A 21,316-nucleotide genomic window follows, 5' to 3' on the forward strand; every position below is an offset into this window, starting at 1 on the left:
ACCAAGAATCATACTGACCCACAGAAACAGACCTTACGGCAAACCCATGCCAGAGAAAAAAATTGGGAAGTCAACCAAATTCAAAAGCCACAGAACGATCTTCAAGCCTGTATGCTGAAACTTCTTGCCTGAGCTTTTGAGTACCGGGAAAACTGCAGTCCAAGAACCGGTAATACACTGATGAAACGCCCCCTGAAGCAAGGCCTGAGATGAAAGAAGAATCACAGAGTCTTTGATGCTGGACCTATGGAAGGTGGCATGACAAAGAGCCTCGGTAAGTGTGTCCAACCTCTAATGTACATTCTTTTTGTAATCTAGGAGATATGTCATAGATGGGCTGATAAGAAATAGTAATAAGAAATATCTATAAGAGAGTCCTCTGATTTGTTGTTAACTGGAATATAAATTGGTAAGATAACTTTCCATAACTAGCTAATCTGCAGAGTCCTCTGAGTTGTTGTTAACTAGAATATAAATTGTAAGATAACTTGCCATAGCTAGTTAATCTCTTTATGAGATTAACTAGCTATGGCAAGTTTAGTCATTTAATATTGAAAAGAGAAAGTTTGTTTCTTTATACCAAAAGGATAGGTAGAGAGAGAAGAGTAACCTCCTTATCACTTATTTAATGTACTTTATTTTAAATGTAAATAAATGTGTTTTAATTATATGTCTATAGAGTGCCACCTAATTGTTTATTTTACAATGCACTGTTCCTAAAAAAATTTCGGACTTGTGAGCAGTAAACCAAGTGAGATAGCCGAAGCGTATAGTTAAGTGCAAAATAGACCAGGACTGTTTGTGTAAAGTTTTACTGAAGGAATTTGTGTTAGAGAAAGAGAGAGAGAAATCAACCGGCCATATTACTGAGTTTTATGCCAATTAAAAGATATTAGTGCAGAGTCTCAATAAAATAATTTTTCTAGTATCCGTAGGCATAAGACTCGTAGTGCAAAAGGTAGATAAACATAGCATGCAATAGTATAAGCAAGAAAGGTTATGAGAGAGAAAGTTGCGCACTGCTAATTAGAATAACGGTATTTCAAAAGGCGCAGTAACCAAGAAGGCTTTATAAATAGCAAGAAATAGTAGCACACAGATTATAGTTCCATTATCTCTCTCTCAGATAAGAAGACAATGTTTTATTTTCTGAGATCCCACAGGGGTTTCTGGTCATCTTTAATTTAAAGGAGAATGATAATGTAAACAAACCAAGGTAATTTAAAGACGGGTGCCATTCATTTTTGCATTCAATAAATTAGTAATACATGATCAATTTTCACCATGAATCTACTTTAGGAATAACTTTTGATGCTAATTGCAAAGTTAAAGTCTTTTGATAATAATTTCACAATCTGAGAAAGTGACATTTTTATTTTGATATGAATATATTAATGCCAGTGTTCCCTAGGGCTCTGTTATTTCACCTATCCTCTTCCTGATTTATATAAATGACCTGCTCTCATTCACCATAAACCCTATTCATAGTTTTGCCGATGACAGCACACTCCACTCATCCTACTCATATGACAGGCCTTGCAGTGCTTGCTCAAACATCTCATGCTTCAAGATCATCTATAATAAGTGCCCTGAACACTGATCTTCACACAATCTGTGGGGTAAAAGCAATCTAGTCAACTTCAATGCTTCCAAAATGCAGTTTTGTTTGTTTTCCAATAAAAAAAGACCTCAGGTTTTCTCCACTTACTTTTGATAATGCTTCTTGATATACAGGAAGGAGTGTGCCAGATTTGGTCAAAGGCTTTGGAGATATCAAGAGGAATCCTTTATGATTTGTTAATTAAAAAAAAAGATGAGCCTTATAAACTCAAGGAGCTATACAAACTCATCCAGAGCAGGCTTTTACAATCATCTGTCCAAGGATTGGTGATATAGATAAGCAGATCGCCTGTTGAACAACAGTAGTGGAATCCCTACTGGATAAAGTTTATCAGGTGAGATCCTTTAAGGCAGTGCAGAAGATGAGTGTTAATGGTTTTGGAGAGTATTGAGATGTGAGAAACTAGATGATAGTTGAATGAGTCTTCACCTTTCATGAATTGTACATACACTGATTTCATGGCTGTTTTGGGTAGATGCCAATGGATTAAGAGATCATGAAAACCACAAAACAGGAGATTCTTTGTATCTAATTTGAATAAGATTCCTCTACTCTCTTTCTGAACAAAAGTCAAAGGGACAGTGTGGGAATGGTTGGGGAACATTTACCAAGATCAATTATGTACACATTTGAGGAAAAAGCCTGAAACCAGGGGATTGTTGCTTTTTCTGTGGGCGATGTGATAGAATAATTCAGGCATAACAGGGATGGGAGAAATGTTCAAGAGAAATTGTGATCAACTGATATGGCAAGAGAACGCAAGGCATAACTACTATTTGGACAAGATGGATGCAAGTTTCCTGCTTTGGGATATTTCAAATCGGTTTTGGATGTATTGATAGTTTTCTTGCAGCTATTTCAGGTTTGTATGCTGTTAAAGGAGAAAGAGATTGGGATGAAAGCCAGTTACAATATGCCCAGTTCTTTTCTTGTACAGCCGTGGTACACCTTTTGGAGAACCAAAACTTAAAAAGGGGATGAGACTTGTAGAGTCAAACTGGGCATAAATGTTTACATACCAATAAGGATTACTTCAATGTTTGGGTTGGAAGGCCAAAATTAATAATCCAAGGGAATGAGGCTAAGCAGGTGGAGAAGAGAATAGATTACTGCATTGTGGTTTGAATTGCCTAGAGGACAAACTACATCCACAATACCTAGAGGTTACTAGTAAACAAGATATCTAGAGTGTTTGGAAAGTGACTGGAGTTGTCTGATACTCTGGTAGTCACGTGGACAATGTGTAAGATCTCTTGTGACAGCAAATATCTCAGCATCTTCTACTTGCTTGATCTCTGCAGCTGGAGGAAAAAAGCCAGTTGGTGTTGTGAACATCAAAATCTCAGAGGAAGGTGACTTCACTGTTAGGAAAGTTGGACTAAAGAACATCAACATTTAATGAAAAGAAGTTGAAAAGTTCAGAAGGGTTGGTGGCATTAAAAGAGTGATAGAGACAGCTAATGAATTTGATAAACAGAGCTGAGATTTTTAGCTAAACAAGATCAAAATCATGGGATTCTAAGTTACTTTCTGACATACTGTGTAACTGGAAAAGTTGAAATGAGTAGTACGTGAGGAGTTAAAACGTTAGTTTGTCAGCAAAAAGCAGGTAAGATTTTACAGACTGGAGATGAAAATGTACATTACTCAGGTTGGAAGAGAGAGAGAGAGAGAGAGAGAGAGAGAGAGAGAGGGATCATACACACTCCCTATTTGTATTCTGGTTTCCATGACAGCAATCAGTAGCAGCATTTGATTTCTGCAATAGAATTTTTTTAATCAACTTCTTACACTTAGCCACCACTATGGCTTTTTTCATGGGATCTATGATCTTGAACCTGCTGAGCAAAGATAAGATCCATGATATGAAAGAAGTGCTTTCAAACTTTTATGCAGCCTCTATTAATTCCGAATTGCTCATCAGTGTTGCACTGGTGACTTCTATCAAGGCATAGGAAGGAACTTGAGTCTACTGTGTGTGTGTATGCACAATTTAAAATATACAATTTACAATTTCAAAATTGTAAATTAAAAAAAAAAAAAAAATACACACACATATATATACACAGGTAACCCTTGATTAACGTGGTTAATTAATCTCTCGATGTCACCGCGTTAATCAAATCTAATAATCAATGGTAAAAAGTACAATTCATCCCTGATTGATTACTGTACTAATAGTTCGTTTTATATGGTACTCTTTTAGGAAAGATAAAAAATGAATGCAAAGTAAATGTTTAATAAATACTTGTACCTATATTAGTTATTGCAATTTTTTTTAATCAAAAGAAGTTATAAAGAGTCGTTTGAACAGTTTTAGTTTTTTTTTATCGGCATAAATTCTACGATAACAAGCAAAATGACTCTCCAGACCTTGGCAAACAAGCATTCTTCGATTAACATCTGGATCCATATCCATTACTTGCTGCTTAAGCGATTCTAAACTGCGAAATATTCCATCCAGTTCTTTGACTGTTATTTCTTTTGGAACCTCATCTTCACATTCCATTTGTTCGTTGTCTTCATATGTGCATTGTTCAATTTCAAGAAGATCGTTGTCACTGAAATCTTTTGAATCTGAATCCAATAATTCTTTAACATCTTCTGCATCAACACCATCAAAACTGAGGTCTTCACCAATTGCAACTATTTCTTTGACCATGTTGTTCACAGGATTTTGAAAACAACCCAAGTCATTAGCGCATTCTGGCAGAAGGTTTTTCCAAACAGCTTTCATGCAACTAGAAGACACTTGCTCCCATGAGTCGCGAATGTTCTCAATTGCATGTTTAATGTTAAATTTTTTTTTTAAATTCATGGAGCGTAATCGCATTTTCTCCCGTTGTTGTTTCTACTGTCTTTGAGAATGTCTTTTTAAGAAAATAGACTTTGAAAATTGCAATGATGCCCATGTCCATGAGTTGTAGCAATGATGTCGTATTTGGTGGGAAAAATAAAACTTTCACATTCTCACACAGATCATTAAAAGAATTTGGATGACCAGGTGCATTGTCTAAAAGCAAAAGAGCTTTGAAAGCTAATTTATTTCTCTTGCAATAAGTTTGAATTGCTGGGCAAAAATAAGACTTAAATCAAATTTCGAATATAATTTGGTTAACCCAAGCCTTCTGATTCGCCCACCAAATTACAGGTAAAGAGTTCTTGTTACACCCTTTTAAAGCCGTTGGGTTCTGAGTTCGATAGACAAGCAGCAGCTTCAATTTAAAATCTCCATTAGCATTCCCTCCAAGCATAACAGTTAAGCGATCTTTTGATACTTTATAGCCATGCTGCGCTGCTTCTTTTTTTGATATAAAAGTTCTAGATGGCATTTTTTTCCAATAGAGTCCAGTTTCATCTACATTGAAAATTTGGCAGTAATCGTAATCATTTTCAATAATTTTCTGCAGCTCAGCAGGAAATGTGGATGCAGCATCTTCATTGGCACTTGCAGCTTCACCTGTTATTTTCACATTCTTTAGTCCAGCTCTAGATTTAAAATTTTCAAGCCCGCTTTTGCTAGCTACGAATTTTGAATTGTCTTCTTTATATTTAGTCTCTTTAAATCTTGAAAACAGGCTTAGAGCTTTGGCCGTGATATTATAGGATTGGAATTCTCATCGAATTGGAATTCTCTTTTGATGGCAGTCTTCCAGCCAAATAATCAACAGATCTCCCATTTCAACCATTATAGCGCTCCGGTTACGCGTGCATTGCATACTTGCAGATGTAGATGCCACTTTACCTTGCTTGCAATGCTCATCAGCTTTGGATAAAATAGTGCTTATTGTAGACTCGTTAAAACCAAATTCGCATGCGATCTTACTTTTACTTTCACCACGTTTAAATCTTTTAATTATATCAAGTTTTGTATCTCTGGTAATTAGATATAAAACTTGACATAATTAAAATACAAAACTTACCTTCCTCTTCTTTTTTTCACTTAATGACCTGGTTGTGGGATTGCTCTTATTCTTCGACATGATCAATGGGCTGTAAAATTTACGAAGCAGGTAATTTGTAAATACATACAACAGAACAACTGTAGCTTGTAATGCACCCACTCTTAATGCTAGCAGCAAAGTAACTGGCTGGCACTCAGCCCCGTGGCATGATTTTCTCGGAATTTTCATAGCCTCGTGGCATGATTTTCACCCGTTGTTGTTTCAACTGCCTTTGAGAATGTCTTTTTAAGAAAATAGGCTTTGAAAGTTGCAATGACTCCCATGTCCATAGGTTGTAACAATGATGTTGTATTTGTGGGAAAAATAAAACTTTCACATTCTCACACAGATCATTAAGAGAATTTGGATGACGAAGCTGCTAGCCTCGTGGCGTGAGCATGATTTTGCATGGTAAATTTAAAGGTGCGTTAATCAAAACTCTTGCCACGTATATTAAGAAGTTAAGAAGTGCTTGCATGAAGCAATGGCTGACTGTATACCTAGAGTCCGAATAATAAATCAAGTAGGGGTTAAATGGATGAATAACACCATTAAGCTTGAGTTGCAAAAAAAGAAACAACTATGGAGGGAGTTTAAGGAGAAGGGTGACCGGCAGGCACATGAACGGTATAAAGCGCAGGCCAGAAGGGTGACGAGTGTGGTAAGAAAAGCAAAAAAGGATTACGAAAGAACATTGGCCATGCAGACTAAAGAGAATCCTAAACAGTTTTTTAGATATGTAGCAAGTAAAAGGAAAAATGTACATGGCAGATTGATTTTAAAGAATGCCGATGGTAGGGAGGTAACTGAATCAGTTGAGATAGTTGAGTTACTGAGTGAGCACTTTGCAAAAGTATATCATCCAGGTGGTGACATTGCAGAAACGAATAAACCAGTAGATTATACGGGAATTGTGGTTAATGAAGTGGAGGTGAGTAGTCTATTGCATAACCTCAATGTCAATACATCTGTGGGATTGGATGGTCGTGTTGTACGAGAAGCAGCTAAAGAATTGTCAGTACCCTTGACCATTTTGTTTAATTTGTGTCCCGAGCGGGTGGAAAGAGGGGAAAATAGTTCCACTGTATAAAGGTGGTTCCAAGACTGCTGTTGTAAATTACCGATTAGCATATCAGGAATCAATGTCAAGGTCTTAGAGAAATTAGTCAAGAAAAGAATACAGGATTGGATAGATGAAAATGGGATATTGTATGGGGGACAACATGGTTTTGTGAAGGGTACATCATGCCTCAGTAACTTGCTCACGTTTTATAACACAGTGACGGCTGAACTGGATAGGGGTAATGGGTTTACAGTGATACTACTGGACCTTGCCAAGGCCTTTGATAGGATACCACATGGAACCCTAATCAGTAAACTGGAGCAGATGGGGATAGATATAGGGTTGGTGAGATGGATAAGAGGGTGGTTGAAGGAGATATCAAAGAGTGGTTTATTCAGGAGTGGAGTCTAAAAGACGTCTTGTGACTAGTGGAGTGCCACAGGGCTCTGTTCTTGGACCACTGCTTTTCAATTTGTTCATCAATGATATTGGAAAGGATCTGAGAGGAAGTGTTCACTTGTTTGCTGATGATGCAAAGTTGGGTAGAGCAATTGTGAGTGCACAGGATGTCAAAATTTTACAGGATGATTTGGATAGTTTGGAGGACTAGGCTAGGAAAAATGGATGTCAATTTAATGTGGCAAAGTGTAAGGTTATGCACTTTGGGGTGAAAAGAATAGCAGCAGTATATCGCATTGGTGGAACCATACTCCAGGAGATTGATGAGGCCAGGGATTTGGGAGTGTTGGTGGATAGGGAGTTGAAGTTTAGGGGGCACATTGCAAAAGTAACTAAAACAGCTCACCAAATCACTTGGCTTCTGAAAAATACTTTAACATGCAGAGACGAACAAGTTGTTGTTCCTCTGTATCGAGCCTTGATAAGACCCCATCTGGACTTCTGTGCCCAGCTATGGGCACCAGGGTTTCTTCGTGATGGGGAGGAAGTGGAGAGGGTCCAGAGACGAGTGACCAAGATGATAGCAGGTCTGTGGAATGAACCTTATGAGAATAGGTTGAAGATTTGTGGGTTGCAGAAATTGGACGATAGGCGAAGGAGGGGTGATATGATTGAGACATTCAAATTACTGAAGGGTTTTTATAAGATTGATCCAGAAGATATTTTTGAAAATATGACTGGTGGTGGGAGGACTAGGGGCCATGCACGGAAGCTGGGCAAGAGCGTGGTTGACAAGAGTGTTAGAGCTAGGTTCTTTACTTGGAGAGTGGTAAATGAGTGGAATAAGCTTCTAGAGTCTGTTGTGGGTGCTACGACCGTGAATGAGTTCAAGGCAAGGTATGATAGATACTGTGTGAATGTTGAATAGTTGTTCTTGACATGATGTTAGGGCCTCCCCCGATGAGTCTGTCGACTCCTTGGAGTTTCCCGGAACAATAATAATAATAATAATAATAATAATATCAAGGGATTGCTGCAATAATCAAATCCGCATTAAGCAAGGGATACCTATATATCATCATCATCATAATCAGCCATTGTCAATCCACTGCTGGATGAAGACCTTTCTAAGATTACTCCAAAACTGTCTGTTCATGGCTCTCCTTTCCCACGTCACGCCTGCAAATCTGATGATATCATCAATCCACCGTGATTTAGGTCGGCATTGTGGTTGTTTTTCCTCTTGTGGAATCCAATCCAGTACTTATTTTGTCCATCGCTGATCTTGTCTTCGAGCAATATGCCCAGCCCATTGCCACTTCAGATGCTTCACTCTTCCTATGACATCAGAGAAGTTGGTTTGATTTCTTATCCACATTATATATATCCCCAGCCTGGTTAGCCAAGTGGTATATATATCGAATCCTGCTGTGGTCATGAATGTTTGTGATCGTCTTTAGGTGGAAGATGAATGTCATTGCCAGGTGTAAGACCACCACCCCACTTATTGGAGGCCTGAAAAAGTTTTGTGTTTGGTCTCTAGAGCAGGGTTTCCAGACTATGTAAAAATATAAATAAAAAATACAAAAAAATTTAAAAATTGATTTAAAAACCCTTAGCCCACAGTACAAATTATATACTACAGGTTTACAAAATAACCTTTCACGGGTGGAAGCAACATAAAATATATAATTAATATTTTAAATATATTTTTGGGTCATAACATCAAAAAGTATGAAAAATTCTTGGTTCTTATATCATTAAATAAAATACAATTAATGATATCCTGTATACAGACTATATACCTGACTATATGCAGATAGTCAGCTAGCCTGAATAAAGTGATGGGTAAAAAGATAACAGAATGTTTAAATATTTATGAAGCTTACCATTTCTGAGATATCATATATAGTACGTTCAAAATGGGATACAAGTGGTTTAGATGATAATGCAGAATGTGGAGTAATTTCTTTATGAGAACTTTGCAATTCATTTTGCTAGAAGAAATAATAACATATAAAATAAAATTTGACAAAATACTAAGTTCAGACTTAAATGCATATATTTATTAAAACAAAAATGTAAATACAATGTCTTAACTACAAAAATATCAGGAGTAAGCTGCATGTCAGAAAACATAACAATTCAGCAGAATGGGAAACTTTTTGAATATCAAATACCAATGTTGAAAATTAGATTAGCACATGTAATTTGCATCTAGAGATGAAAAGCATTGCTGGATCTATTTCATAAAACATACACAACTCACACAAGCACTAAGGAGAGCTTGTTTCTATGGGTGATATTTTATCCAATGTTTTGAAGTTTACTTTTATGATTTCAGAATGTTGAAAGAAGCAAGAGTAAGAAAAATAAAGATTTAGCTTTAACTATGTACAAAATGAGAGCATATTTTATCACGTTTGGAGCCACCAATTCCCAACTTTTGATTAACTGTACTAAGGTGATATTTTTGTGAATCTAAGTTTAGCAGCATTCTCTTAAAATGAGAAATTTTACTACTCACTCACAAGAGAATGGAATGCAAATTTGGAGGTTTTCTTGTCTCTCACACCATCCTTTTAATCACAATAGGGATCTCAGTTCGAGTTTAATTACAGGAAGTGCTACTACCAGTCAAAAAATGAGATGCTACAATGACTTATCAGTATGAGTAGAAATAAAAATGTATTACTGACAGAAACTAATATCTAGAAGAAAGATACACAATGTTATTTGTAAGGGAAGGGGCAAATATATGAACCAGTAAGTCTAAGTTAAAAAAAAAAAAAAAGGATTGTTTCAAAATCATCAATATAATTTTCTCTTAAAGGGAGTGTACAGAATACTATGAAAGTCCTACATAATTAAGTTTATGTTATTACCAGCTGCCTATTAACAATTTTCTTTCGAATTAATATATTCTTAGGTCATCAATATGTCAACACTTACATTTCAAACATTTGAAGGCACTTCTAATTGCATTAACACACTTAAATCTTAGTCTTCCTCTGGATCTTTTTCCAGTTATCCTGGCATCAAACACCTGGGATCACTGACCTTTCCTCTCTCATTCTGTTTAAGTGACTGTACTAACTTCAATATGAAGTTAATTTCTATCTTCCTTTTTAATATGATTCTGTCAATGATGACAGCTGTTTACACACTGCTAATTCTATTCAGAACTAACATCTGTATTTTTTTCCCATCCTACATTTTGATCCATAAATGAAAGCTGGTTTACTATTCAGTGCAGATGATTTTCACAGTTTATCACTTTACTGCTGATGTTCATGCCAGTTTGTTATAGAATTTATCCAATTTAAATAAAGATAACTGTACTGGATTTATCAAAGAGTATATAACATATCTACATAAAGTAAAGAGATAAGTTGAATACCACTTCCCTTCATAACATATAACAATATGTTATAACATAACAACAGAGATGAATAACAATAGAAATGAATAAGAAGGGGATAGTAGGGACTAATATAACTCATTTTCTGTACATTCAATTTTAAGTGGAGACTTGGGTAACGGCTTCCATGCATGGCCCCTAGTCCTCCCACCACCAGTCATATTTTCAAAAATATCTTCTGGATCAATCTTATAAAAATCCTTCAGTAATTTGAATGTCTCAATCATATCACCCCTCCTTCGCCTCTCGTCCAATTTCTGCAACCCACAAATCCTCAACCTATTCTCATAAGGTTCATTCCACAGACATGCTATCATCTTGGTCATTCGTCTCTGGACCCTCTCCACTTCCTCCCCATCACGAAGAAACCCTGGTGCCCATAAGTGGGCACAGTAGTCCAGATGGGGTCTTATCAAGGCTCGATACAGAGGAACAACAACTTGTTTGTCTCTGCATGTTAAAGTGTTTTTCAGAAGCCAAGTGATTTGGTGAGCTGTTTTAGTCACGTTTGCAATGTGCCCCCTAAACTTCAACTCCCTATCCACCAACACTCCCAAATCCCTGGCCTCATCAATCTCCTGGAGTACGGTTCCACCAATGCGATATACTGCTGCTATTCTTTTCACCCCAAAGTGCATAACCTTACACTTTGCCACATTAAATTGACATCCATTTTTCCTAGCCTAGTCCTCCAAACTATTAAAATCATCCTGTAAAATTTTGACATCCTGTGCACTCACAATTGCTCTACACAACTTTGCATCATCAGCAAACAAGTGAACACTTCCTCTCAAATCCTTTCCAATATCATTGATGAACAAATTGAAAAGCAGTGGTCCAAGAACAGAGCCATGCGGCACTCCACTAGTCACAAGACGTCTTTTAGACTCCACTCCTGAATAAACCACTCTCTGGTATCTCTCCTTCAACCACCCTCCTATCCATCTCACCAACCCTATATCTATCCCCATCTGCTCCAGTTTACTGATTAGGGTTATATGTGGTATCCTATCAAAGGCCTTGGCAAGGTCCAGTAGTATCACTGTAAACCCATTACCACTATCCAGTTCAGCCGTCACTGTGTTATAAAACGTGAGCAAGTTACTGAGGCATGATCTACCCTTCACAAAACCATGTTGTCCCCCATACAATATCCCATTTTCATCTATCCAATCCTGTATTCTTTTCTTGACTAATTTCTCTAAGACCTTGACAATGATTCCTGATATGCTAATCGGTCGGTAATTTACAACAGCAGTCTTGGAACCACCTTTATGCAGTGGAACTATTTTCCCCTCTTTCCACCAGCTCGGGACTAACCCAGACCCGAGACTCAAATTAAACAAAATGGTCAAAGGTACTGACAATTCTTTAGCTGCTTCTCGTACAACACGAGCTGGTATACCATCCAATCCCACAGATGTATTGACATTGAGGTTATGCAATAGACTACTCACCTCCACTTCATTCACCACAATTCCCGTATAATCTACTGGTTTATTCGTTTCTGCAATGTCACCACCTGGATAATATATTCTTGCAAAGTGCTCACTAAGTAACTCAACTATATCAACTGATTCAGTTACCTCCCTACCATCGGCATTCTTTAAAATCATTTTGCCATGAACATTTTTCCTTTTACTTGCTACATATCTAAAAAACTGTTTAGGATTCTCTTTAGCCTGCATGGCCAATGTTCTTTCGTAATCCTTTTTTGCTTTTCTTACCACACTCGTTACCCTTCTGGCCTGCGCTTTATACTGTTCATGTGCCTGCCGGTCACCTTTCTCCTTAAATTCCCTCCATAGTTGTTTCTTTTTTTGCAGCTCAAGCTTAATGGTGTTATTCATCCATTTAACCCCTACTTGATTTATTATTCGGACTCTAGGTATACAGTCAGCCATTGCTTCATGCAAGAACTTCTTAACTACCTCCCATGCACTATCAACTTCTAGTCCTTGCAGTTGTACATGCCATGGCACTGAACCAATCAAACTCCTAAGCTTGTCATACTTTCCAGCCCGATAATTCCACATGTGCCCTTTCTTAATTGAAAATTCTACACCTTTAGCCACCTCCCAAGTCAAGACCCTATGATCACCTCACCAATTGGTGGCAATATGGTCATATTTGTTACAGCCAAATCCTCAGATGTAATTACTAGGTCAAGCACTCTCTGACCCCTAGTATTTTCCATTACATGCTGTCGCAGATAGTTATCCCTTAATAACCGCATAAAACCAATTCCTCCTCCCGTGTGTCCTCTCCTCACTCCAATCAATGCGACCATAGTTGAAATCTCCCATAATAATCACCCTCCTTCCACTCATTTCTTCTATTTGCTTGTGCATACTGTCACCACCATCTTTTCCATCACCTGGTCTATAGCAGCACCCAATTGTATATTTAGTTCTGCTAGCCACAATCTCACACCAAATGGCCTCAAATGTGCTCTTTTCTCTATCCTGCAATTCAACTTCTATTCTCGTTGGCTGTAGCTCATCAGCTATCATCAACAATACTCCTCCCCCCATTTTATTCTCTCTGTCATTCCTGAACACACTATACCCATCACATTCAATCCCATTGGCTATCATCTACAGTCAGCCATGTCTCACTAATACCAATAACCTGTGTTCTGGAAGTGCCAACCATGGCCAAAAACTCTTCCTTCTTGTTCCTAATACTCCTAGTATTAGTGTACATGAATTTAAGACCCTCATTAGCCCCAACCCTACCTTGATGCCTTATATTAACTATCCCACTCTGATTTGTTGTCCTTATTTGCTCTGGCATATTATATTCATTCTTACATTCAACTGCCTCCCTGAATTGGCACATCCACTACATTCAGCAACACTTTCTCAAGTCTTCTTACACCGCCATTCAAATGCAAGCCATCCATCTTCTACAGATCCTTTTGCCCATCAAACTCACTCCACATGTCCAAAAATTCCACACCACTCGTCATACATAACCCACGCATAAAGTCATTCACAATTATGGCCCTCCTTTTAAACATTTCACTGTCATACCGTGGCAAAAGACTAATCATTCTCTCTCACTCTTTTCTTTTGCTACTTCAAAAGACTTATCGAGGGAGGGCATCTACTCTACAATCTCAATACTCCACAACCTTAATCATCTAACACCAATGCCATCTACCGCCGACTGCCACCACTAGTGCTATCACTGACAATCACAAACATCCATGCCCATGGCGTGATTTGAACCCGTGGCCTTTTGGCTGGAATGCGGATACGCTAATCACTCGGCCAACCAGCCCGGCAATATAGACACCTTATTCTAATCATCCAGAATTTCATCTTCTGAATTATGCAACACAGCCACTGTAAAACTATTACACCTCTGAAGTGTAAAATTGAATATTGTATATTTCAGCATTATTTCACATTTTTGATTTTCTGAGAGGCCTTTCTACATCCAGTACTGAAGTGTACATTCTTCCTGGATATTTTCTAATATTTCTGACACTTCATATCTCATATAATAATTTTTCAACTAATTACTAGATACAACAAGAATATGTTGAAAGTTTATTTTTCACTTGGTTAGAGTATATAATAAATTTAGTTTAATCCTTTATCCAAGTGTGAGCAAACAAAGTTTGCGCCTGAAAGTATCTTCAGGACTGGGGTAAGGTGGTACAACACCAGGGCAACTCGTTGCAAAGGTGTGGTGGAGCAAGCTACCAACACTCCTGTCTCAGTATCTCCTATAATGCAAAACATATCTCCTTGCGGATATGTCTCATGTTATGCATTAAGGGAAGGGCCACTACCCAAGTGTTGGTAGCTTGCTCCACCCCACCTTTGCAACAAGTTTCCCTGGTGTTGTACCACCTTACCCCAGTCCTGAAGATACTTTCAGGTGCAAACTTTGTTTGCTCACACTTGGATAAAGGATTAAACTAAATTTATTATATACAACAGGAATAATCTTATCTTAATTTACCTTTACCATCTTCATTTCCTTTTATAGGTCTCTAAAATTTCTAATTCTTTGCAATAGCCTCTAGAATATTTTATTTCCTTATATTCTTCCTAAGTCTTCCCAAGACTAACTTTCCTACATTTCCACTGTAGTCTCTATGGCCAAATGCTGCTTTACTTGCCAGAAACTTTTCAGTATGATTTTGTTTCTGGGACTGCCTTTTCTTGAACACGGATCTCTGATTTTTCTATCCTTGCAGATAACACCTGCAATCAACATTTTGATTTAGAGACCAAAATATCATTGGGTCGTTAATATCGGGTTCTTATTTTCAAACTCGTTAATTTTTTTTCTCAAATAATGTTTGATTCATGCCTGAAATTGCTCAACATCAATTTTTATTTACATCTTCATCAAATTCCTGACATGTACCCTTAAGGGGTGTACAGGATATGATAGTACTACATGAAAAAATTACATCATTACTAACTCCTATCTACAATTTTCCTCCAAACCAGGCTGTTACTTTTCAAGACTCCAACATTATCAGATCTTATATTTCTATCGTCTAAGGCATTTTGTACTGTATCAATCCACCTTTATCTTGGTGTTCCTCTGGGTCGTTTTTCTGCCAACCTAGCAGAGAACACTTGTTTTGCTAATCTTTTCTATCCCATTCTATTTAAGTGACCATACCACCAGAGATTTGCTCTGCTAACGCATTCCTGGATGCTGACAATATCAAGTTCTTTCCTAATATCCTCGTTTTTAATATGATATTGCCATTGATGCCATCTGTTCACGCCTCTAACTTTCTCAGGACTCTCATATCTGCGGTCTCTAGTCTTTGGTCAAGTGTTTTTACTTCTTACCCAGCTCTCAAATCAATAATTTCAAACTGGTTTGAACACTGTCTTGTATACAGCTAATTTAGTGTTCCGACTAATTTCTCTTTTCTATCCCATTCTATTTAAGTGACCATACCACCGGAGATTTGCTCTGCTAACGCATTCCTGGATACTGACAATATCAAGTTCTTTCCTAATATCCTCGTTTTTAATATGATATTGCCATTGATGCCATCTGTTCACGCCTCTAACTTTCTCAGGACTCTCATATCTGCGGTCTCTAGTCTTTGGTCAAGTGTTTTTACTTCTTACCCAGCTCTCAAATCAATAATTTCAAACTGGTTTGAACACTGTCTTGTATACAGCTAATTTAGTGTTCCGACTAATTTCTCTCTTATTCCATATGAATTTATTCAATTGACTTCCCACCATACCAGCTTTGCTGATTCTGTTGTCTATTTCTATACTGAATTTACCATCTTCACTAAAAATCGTGCCTAAGTAGCTGAAATGTTTTACTTGTTCCACAGGTTCTCCATTCACAACACAGTTGACATTTTCAATGATTCTGCCTATTTTCATTGTTTTTGTCTTTTTATTACTGACCTTCATACCATATCTATTACAACAGTTATTCAGAGAATCTTGCAGACTTGTAGCGGATTTATTTAGAAGTATAATATCATCCGCATAAAGCAAAGAGCTGACATTAACATCTCCAATTTTGATATCATGTTTAATACCACTTTCCTTCATAATGTGATCCATATAGATAATTATAGATAACATATAGATAACATTAAACCATCTTCCTGTACTTCCTTCAATTCTAACTGCTGATTTACAACTCAAATAAAGACTAAGTATTGCTTGATATAATGCCCCATTGACACTATATAACTGCAGCATATTGAATAGCTTCTCTCTTGGCACCTTGTCATATGCCTTTTCCAAATCGACAAAACTTAAACACAGATCTTTGTTATATTTCCATGCTTTCTCAACTATTTGTCGTAAAGTGAAGATCTGATCCTGACAGCCCTCTATTTGCCTTGAATCTAGCTTGTTCTTCACCGAGCTTTTCTTCCACAATTCTTCTCAATCGTTTCTCAAGTATACTTGCATAGATCTTGCCAGGAACACTCAGTAGGGAAATACCTCTGTAATTCTAGCATTCAGTTTTATTTCCCTTTTTATATATGGGTACTATGAGAGCTCTACTCCAATCATCGGGAATTCGTCCCTCTATCGAGGGCTTTCTGAACTATGCAGTGCAGCCACTGTAAGACTTTTATACCACCATACTTCAGTATTTCTGGTCGAATATCATCTACTCCTGCTGCCTTTCCACATTTCAAGCCTTTGATTGCTTTTTCTAGTTCGAGTATGGATATGTATTCCTGACTGCATGCCTGGTCGGTGTTTTTTACCACTGTGCTGTCATCACTGCTTGTTTCATTTAGCAGTTTTTCAAAGTAATTACTCCATACTTCAAGGATATCTTTTTCTTCCATTTTCATGTCACCTTTATCATCTCTAACTCCTTTTACAGCACTCTTTCCTCCATTCCTAAGCTTTTTCAACAACCTTCAGAATATTTTGCCACCTTCTTGATATTTATTTTCTATATTCTTGCCAAAGTCCTCCCATGACTTTTGTTTAGCTAGTTTTACACAGTGTTCAACATTCTTGCATTTGTCTCTGTATTCTCTAAGAGCACAAGCTGACTTATTTGCCAGGAACTTTTGATATGCTTTCTTCTTTTCCTTCAGTGCCTCTTTAACTTCCTGTGTCCACCATGGAGTTCTAATTTTTCTATCCTTGCAGATAACTTCACCCCATGCCTCTCTAGCTGAGTCAATCAGGGCTTTCTTCAAGGCTTGCCACTGAATCTCCAAGGTTTGATTCCTGTTCTTAAACTCTTTCATTTTTCTTCAACAATCTTTGTGTATTTTAGTCTACAGTTCACATCTGATAGCTGCTCAACTTTTATTCGCTTTAAAACTTTCTTACATGTTATTCTTTTCAATATGAAATTCAATTTTATCCTGCTCAAGACTAAATAGTGATCACTTCCAATTTCAAATCCTCTATACACTCTGGTGTCCTGCACCAGGGAGAAAACATCACTATCAACAATAACATAGTCAATGAGACTTTTCTTATTCCTTGCCTCTTCTCTCCATGTGAATTTGTGCACATTTTTATATTGGAACATGGTGTTAGTAATAATCGGTCCATGTCCTGAGTAGAAATCCAACAGGTATTTGCCATTATTATTAGCTTTGCTCTTTCCTCCAAATTTTTCCAAAATATTTTTGTATGTCTGACAATCATTTCCTACTCTGCTATTTAGATCCCGCACAAGGACCAACTTTTACTTTTTCATTGTGTCAGTTGCTTTTTCTAAAGCATCAAAAAATTCCTCCACTTCTACCTTAGTAGAACCTTCTGTGGGACCATAGGCACAAATAAGTCTCATTGTCCAGTTCCCCCCATTCTCATATTTGCACACATTACTCTACTTGAGACTGCCTGCCATTCAAGAAGATTAATTAGCCTCGTATTTTGTGTTGAATACTATGGCTACTCCTTCTTTTCCTTGATTGTCATTGCCTGAATATAACATTTTGTATTTATTGCTCAGAAAGATCTCACCAGTTTTGGTCTTTTTTGTTTCAGTCACCCCTATTATGTTGATCTGGTACTTATCTAATTCCTCAGCTAGCTCCATTTCTTTGCCATTCAGGTTTCTTACGTTGATAGTACTGATCTTTAACTCTAGTGATGTTGAGTTGGGGTTTGTTTTCAGATTTATTCCAGTAGCTGACTTTTCGCTGTTCGCCCTGGTTCCCTGGTGAAAACAACGGGGGCCTTGTTTAACCAGGCAACGCCCCAGCCGGCATGAAATTTTGTCATGTTGTACCATCATTTTTTATTTTGGTTTAACCAATAAGAATACAATTTGGTCGGCTAAATCCCAAATTGCCAGCCCATCCTTGTTCGTTCAATATCCAAGTAGATATCCAACAGGGTGCACCACGAGAAGGTGAGGAATGGACATTAGGTCAGAAGCGCTTGTCGGTTCTCTGCATTCCTTTAAAGGCTATGTGGAGGTCTCCTCTCAGTTATACAGCTTTGACCCTTAGCACCCCATTTTTATTTATTATTTTAATGTGTGCATTTTACAAAATTGCATACAAAAGAATAAAATAAAAAGGATATTCATTATTTTTATTCTGTTCAAAATTGTATTACAACTGCTTCCTATTTGAAATCCCTGATATGCTTGTATTTTAAAGCAATATGGAGTTATCAATAGACCCTAACTTAAACAACAAGCCTTTTCTTATTTCTGTTTTCTCTCTTATATGAATTTATATATATCTTTATATTGGAACAGAGATTAGTCAATATCCTGAACAGAAGCAGATACCTACTATTGCTATTAATCGTAAGCTTCCCTCCCCCAATTTTCCAATAATATTTCTGTTACTTTCCATGCAAAGTATACATCTGAAGAAAGATTACATTGGAAAAGATACAGTTGGTCTGATCATTTAAATTACAAAATATGTCAAATGGATGATCTCCCTTCTCCTTTAGACTGTGTCCACTCCTGCATGATATATTCCACTCGTTGTTCTAAGTGACCTGCTCTAATTTGTTCCTAAGACAATACATACTACTGCTGAGTTAATTTTCGAGCTCTTCGAATCAATAAGCTATAGCCTTGTTTATACCATACCATGACCAGTCACCATTTATCTTTGTTTATGCTACAGTCTTCACATGAAATTTCTCTCTGAGAGAGAGACCCTCCCCATGGTATATTTTAGAATGTACAGTCCACAGGGCTTCCAATTTAGCATTACATCTAAAGAGCTGTTACTGTGGAAATATTTCTTCAAAAATGCAAGCAGCATAAACTAAACATATATGAAAGCGAACAGTAAATTTGTGATAAATGGTTCATTAATCAACCTAACTGATTTCTTCTGGAGTTCTTAAGAGGAATCACCCCAAATGTGAAAACAATCTTCAGTAGCTATTCAGAAGTAAAGTGACACCTTGAGCAAAAGAGTAAAGTTAATTTCTTACATGCTAAGGCAAACGATAACAACATATTTTAATATGTTCATGCAATGAAAGATTAAAGGTTACATATTATTCCAAGAGAAATCTTATTTTGTCAAGAGAGTTGGGATAAAGTTGAAAGTAAGTGCGAAAGAATTTTTTTGTGAGAAACAAGATTCAAATTGAGTTTAATTAGTAATGAAATTAACAAAGTTATCAGAACTCACTGAAAAATGATTTGGAGATCGGAATTAAGAACACAGAAGTTGATAATTTGGAAGATTTTGTTGATTTCTGCAGTACAAGGTTTGTCTAATGAGGAATACTGTAATGCATATCATTATCAACAAAACTAGATTAGATTCATTTAACTGGAAAAGGTCACAGATATAGAGAAGGAAGAAAGTAGGTTAAACGGAGTCATGTTGAATACCAGCATTGGTTTAAGACTATCAAATAAAGTTTGAGGATAAGGATCCACTATCGCATGTGATGTATAACTAGAAAGAAAGCTGGCAACTCAGCTACAGAAGTCAAATACAAATTAATCTATAAAGAACAATTACTTAAATTCCCCAAACATTTTTGTGTCATTTGTTCAAACAACAGGGGAACTTCTTTGTGTGTGTGTGAGAGAGAGAGAGAGAGAGAGAGAGAGACAAAGAAGAAGGTCTCCTGTTGAGAATGGTGAAATCCATATTGGTGATTTACAGTTAAGAAATGTCCATGTTGAGTGTTAATGTTTTTCTCCATTACTTCAGAAAGAAAAGAAGATGATAATATGATGGTTGAATACGAGCAAATTTCCAGGCTGTAAGACTGAAAACCAGTGAAAGGAGAATAAAATGGCAACACTGTCAATTCTGAGGCACAGATCTTCAGGAAATAGTAGAAATGCATTCAGGATGAGGAGCCTTTTTTGATATCCATTTAGTCAAGTCTTCTGATCTTTTGTGATAAAAAAAAATCATTTGAACATTGAATGCTGCATGTTTCTGGAATGGTAGAGGACATCAATGCAAGAATTGAAGAAAAAGCAAGAAGCCTTTTAAGTAAGTAAGCTAACCACAAGATTTGCTTTTACCATGTGCAATGGTGAAACACCACTGAAAAAAAAAAAAAAGAAAAGGGGGAGGGGGGGGGGGAGAAGTGGTGGATAAAACTGCAGCCAACACAGAAACAGATAGAAATATGTCTGCCATTTGGACATAATGTGCATTTCCTGTTTCTGGCCCTTTCAAAATCACTTTTGGAAGTGCTGATTAGATAATGATCAGAATTTAATAAAACAAAATGAGAAATAAACACTTTCATACAAGTAACAATTGTTTTAGTGATGTGTTCAGTGCAAATGTGTGGACAGATAATCCAATCAAGGTATAGAATATTGCAAGGACTGTTCTACTTAGTATTCTTATAATGCCAGATGATCATTTCTACTTTATGGCAAACAACAAACTGGAATTAGGGACAGAACACCTGTACAGTCTCAACAGAAATACTGTAAGAAAAAAAATAAAAAAACAATTATTAATTATATAAAGAGTCAAAGGCTTCAATTCGGTGCCATGAAATTAATTAAGTTAATTTTTAAAAAAATAAAAATAACAAACCCAATAAATAATCTACTACAGTTTTAAGCATTTTTAATTTCTAATGAATAAAGAAACAGTACTACAGTAAATACTTTGTAGCACTTGCAGATGTTCCTGCTAAAGATTATTTTTGCAGTATTGTCTCTGATGGTATGCAATGTGGATCCTTCAGGCCTGTTGCTCTTGCAACATCACATGATCTCTCATTTCCTTCAAAATGTTTTATTATTTCAAGCATATCCTCAGTACTTAAGGCTTTGCTTTTTTCACTCCTTCTCCTTACTTGGATTCTTAGGACCAGGATGCTTACTCATGTTTGTGATGCCATATTAAGAAAAGTACACAAACTCGAGAACAGCAGCATGGTATACACTTGTAGGGAAACACAATAACT

The 21,316-nt window shown here is 36.8% G+C and overlaps 1 protein-coding gene across 2 annotated transcripts in view; it reads right to left on the reverse strand.

Moving 5' to 3' along the window:
- LOC150107633 (uncharacterized) overlaps nt 1-21,316 on the reverse strand; it is a 271,977-nt gene that overhangs the window by 92,949 nt on the left and 157,712 nt on the right. For both annotated transcript variants that reach the window (XM_090391984.1, XM_090391983.1), the window contains one exon: nt 8,917-9,024. In XM_090391984.1, the coding sequence (XP_090248110.1) occupies nt 8,917-9,024 (108 nt within the window). The remainder of the gene's footprint in view (nt 1-8,916; nt 9,025-21,316) is intronic.

Source organism: Typopeltis vanoorti, chromosome 4 (assembly GCF_054136105.1).
Source record: "Typopeltis vanoorti isolate ZY-2024b chromosome 4, IOZ_Tvanoo_1.0, whole genome shotgun sequence".
Classification (NCBI taxonomy): Eukaryota; Metazoa; Arthropoda; class Arachnida; order Uropygi; family Thelyphonidae; genus Typopeltis; species Typopeltis vanoorti.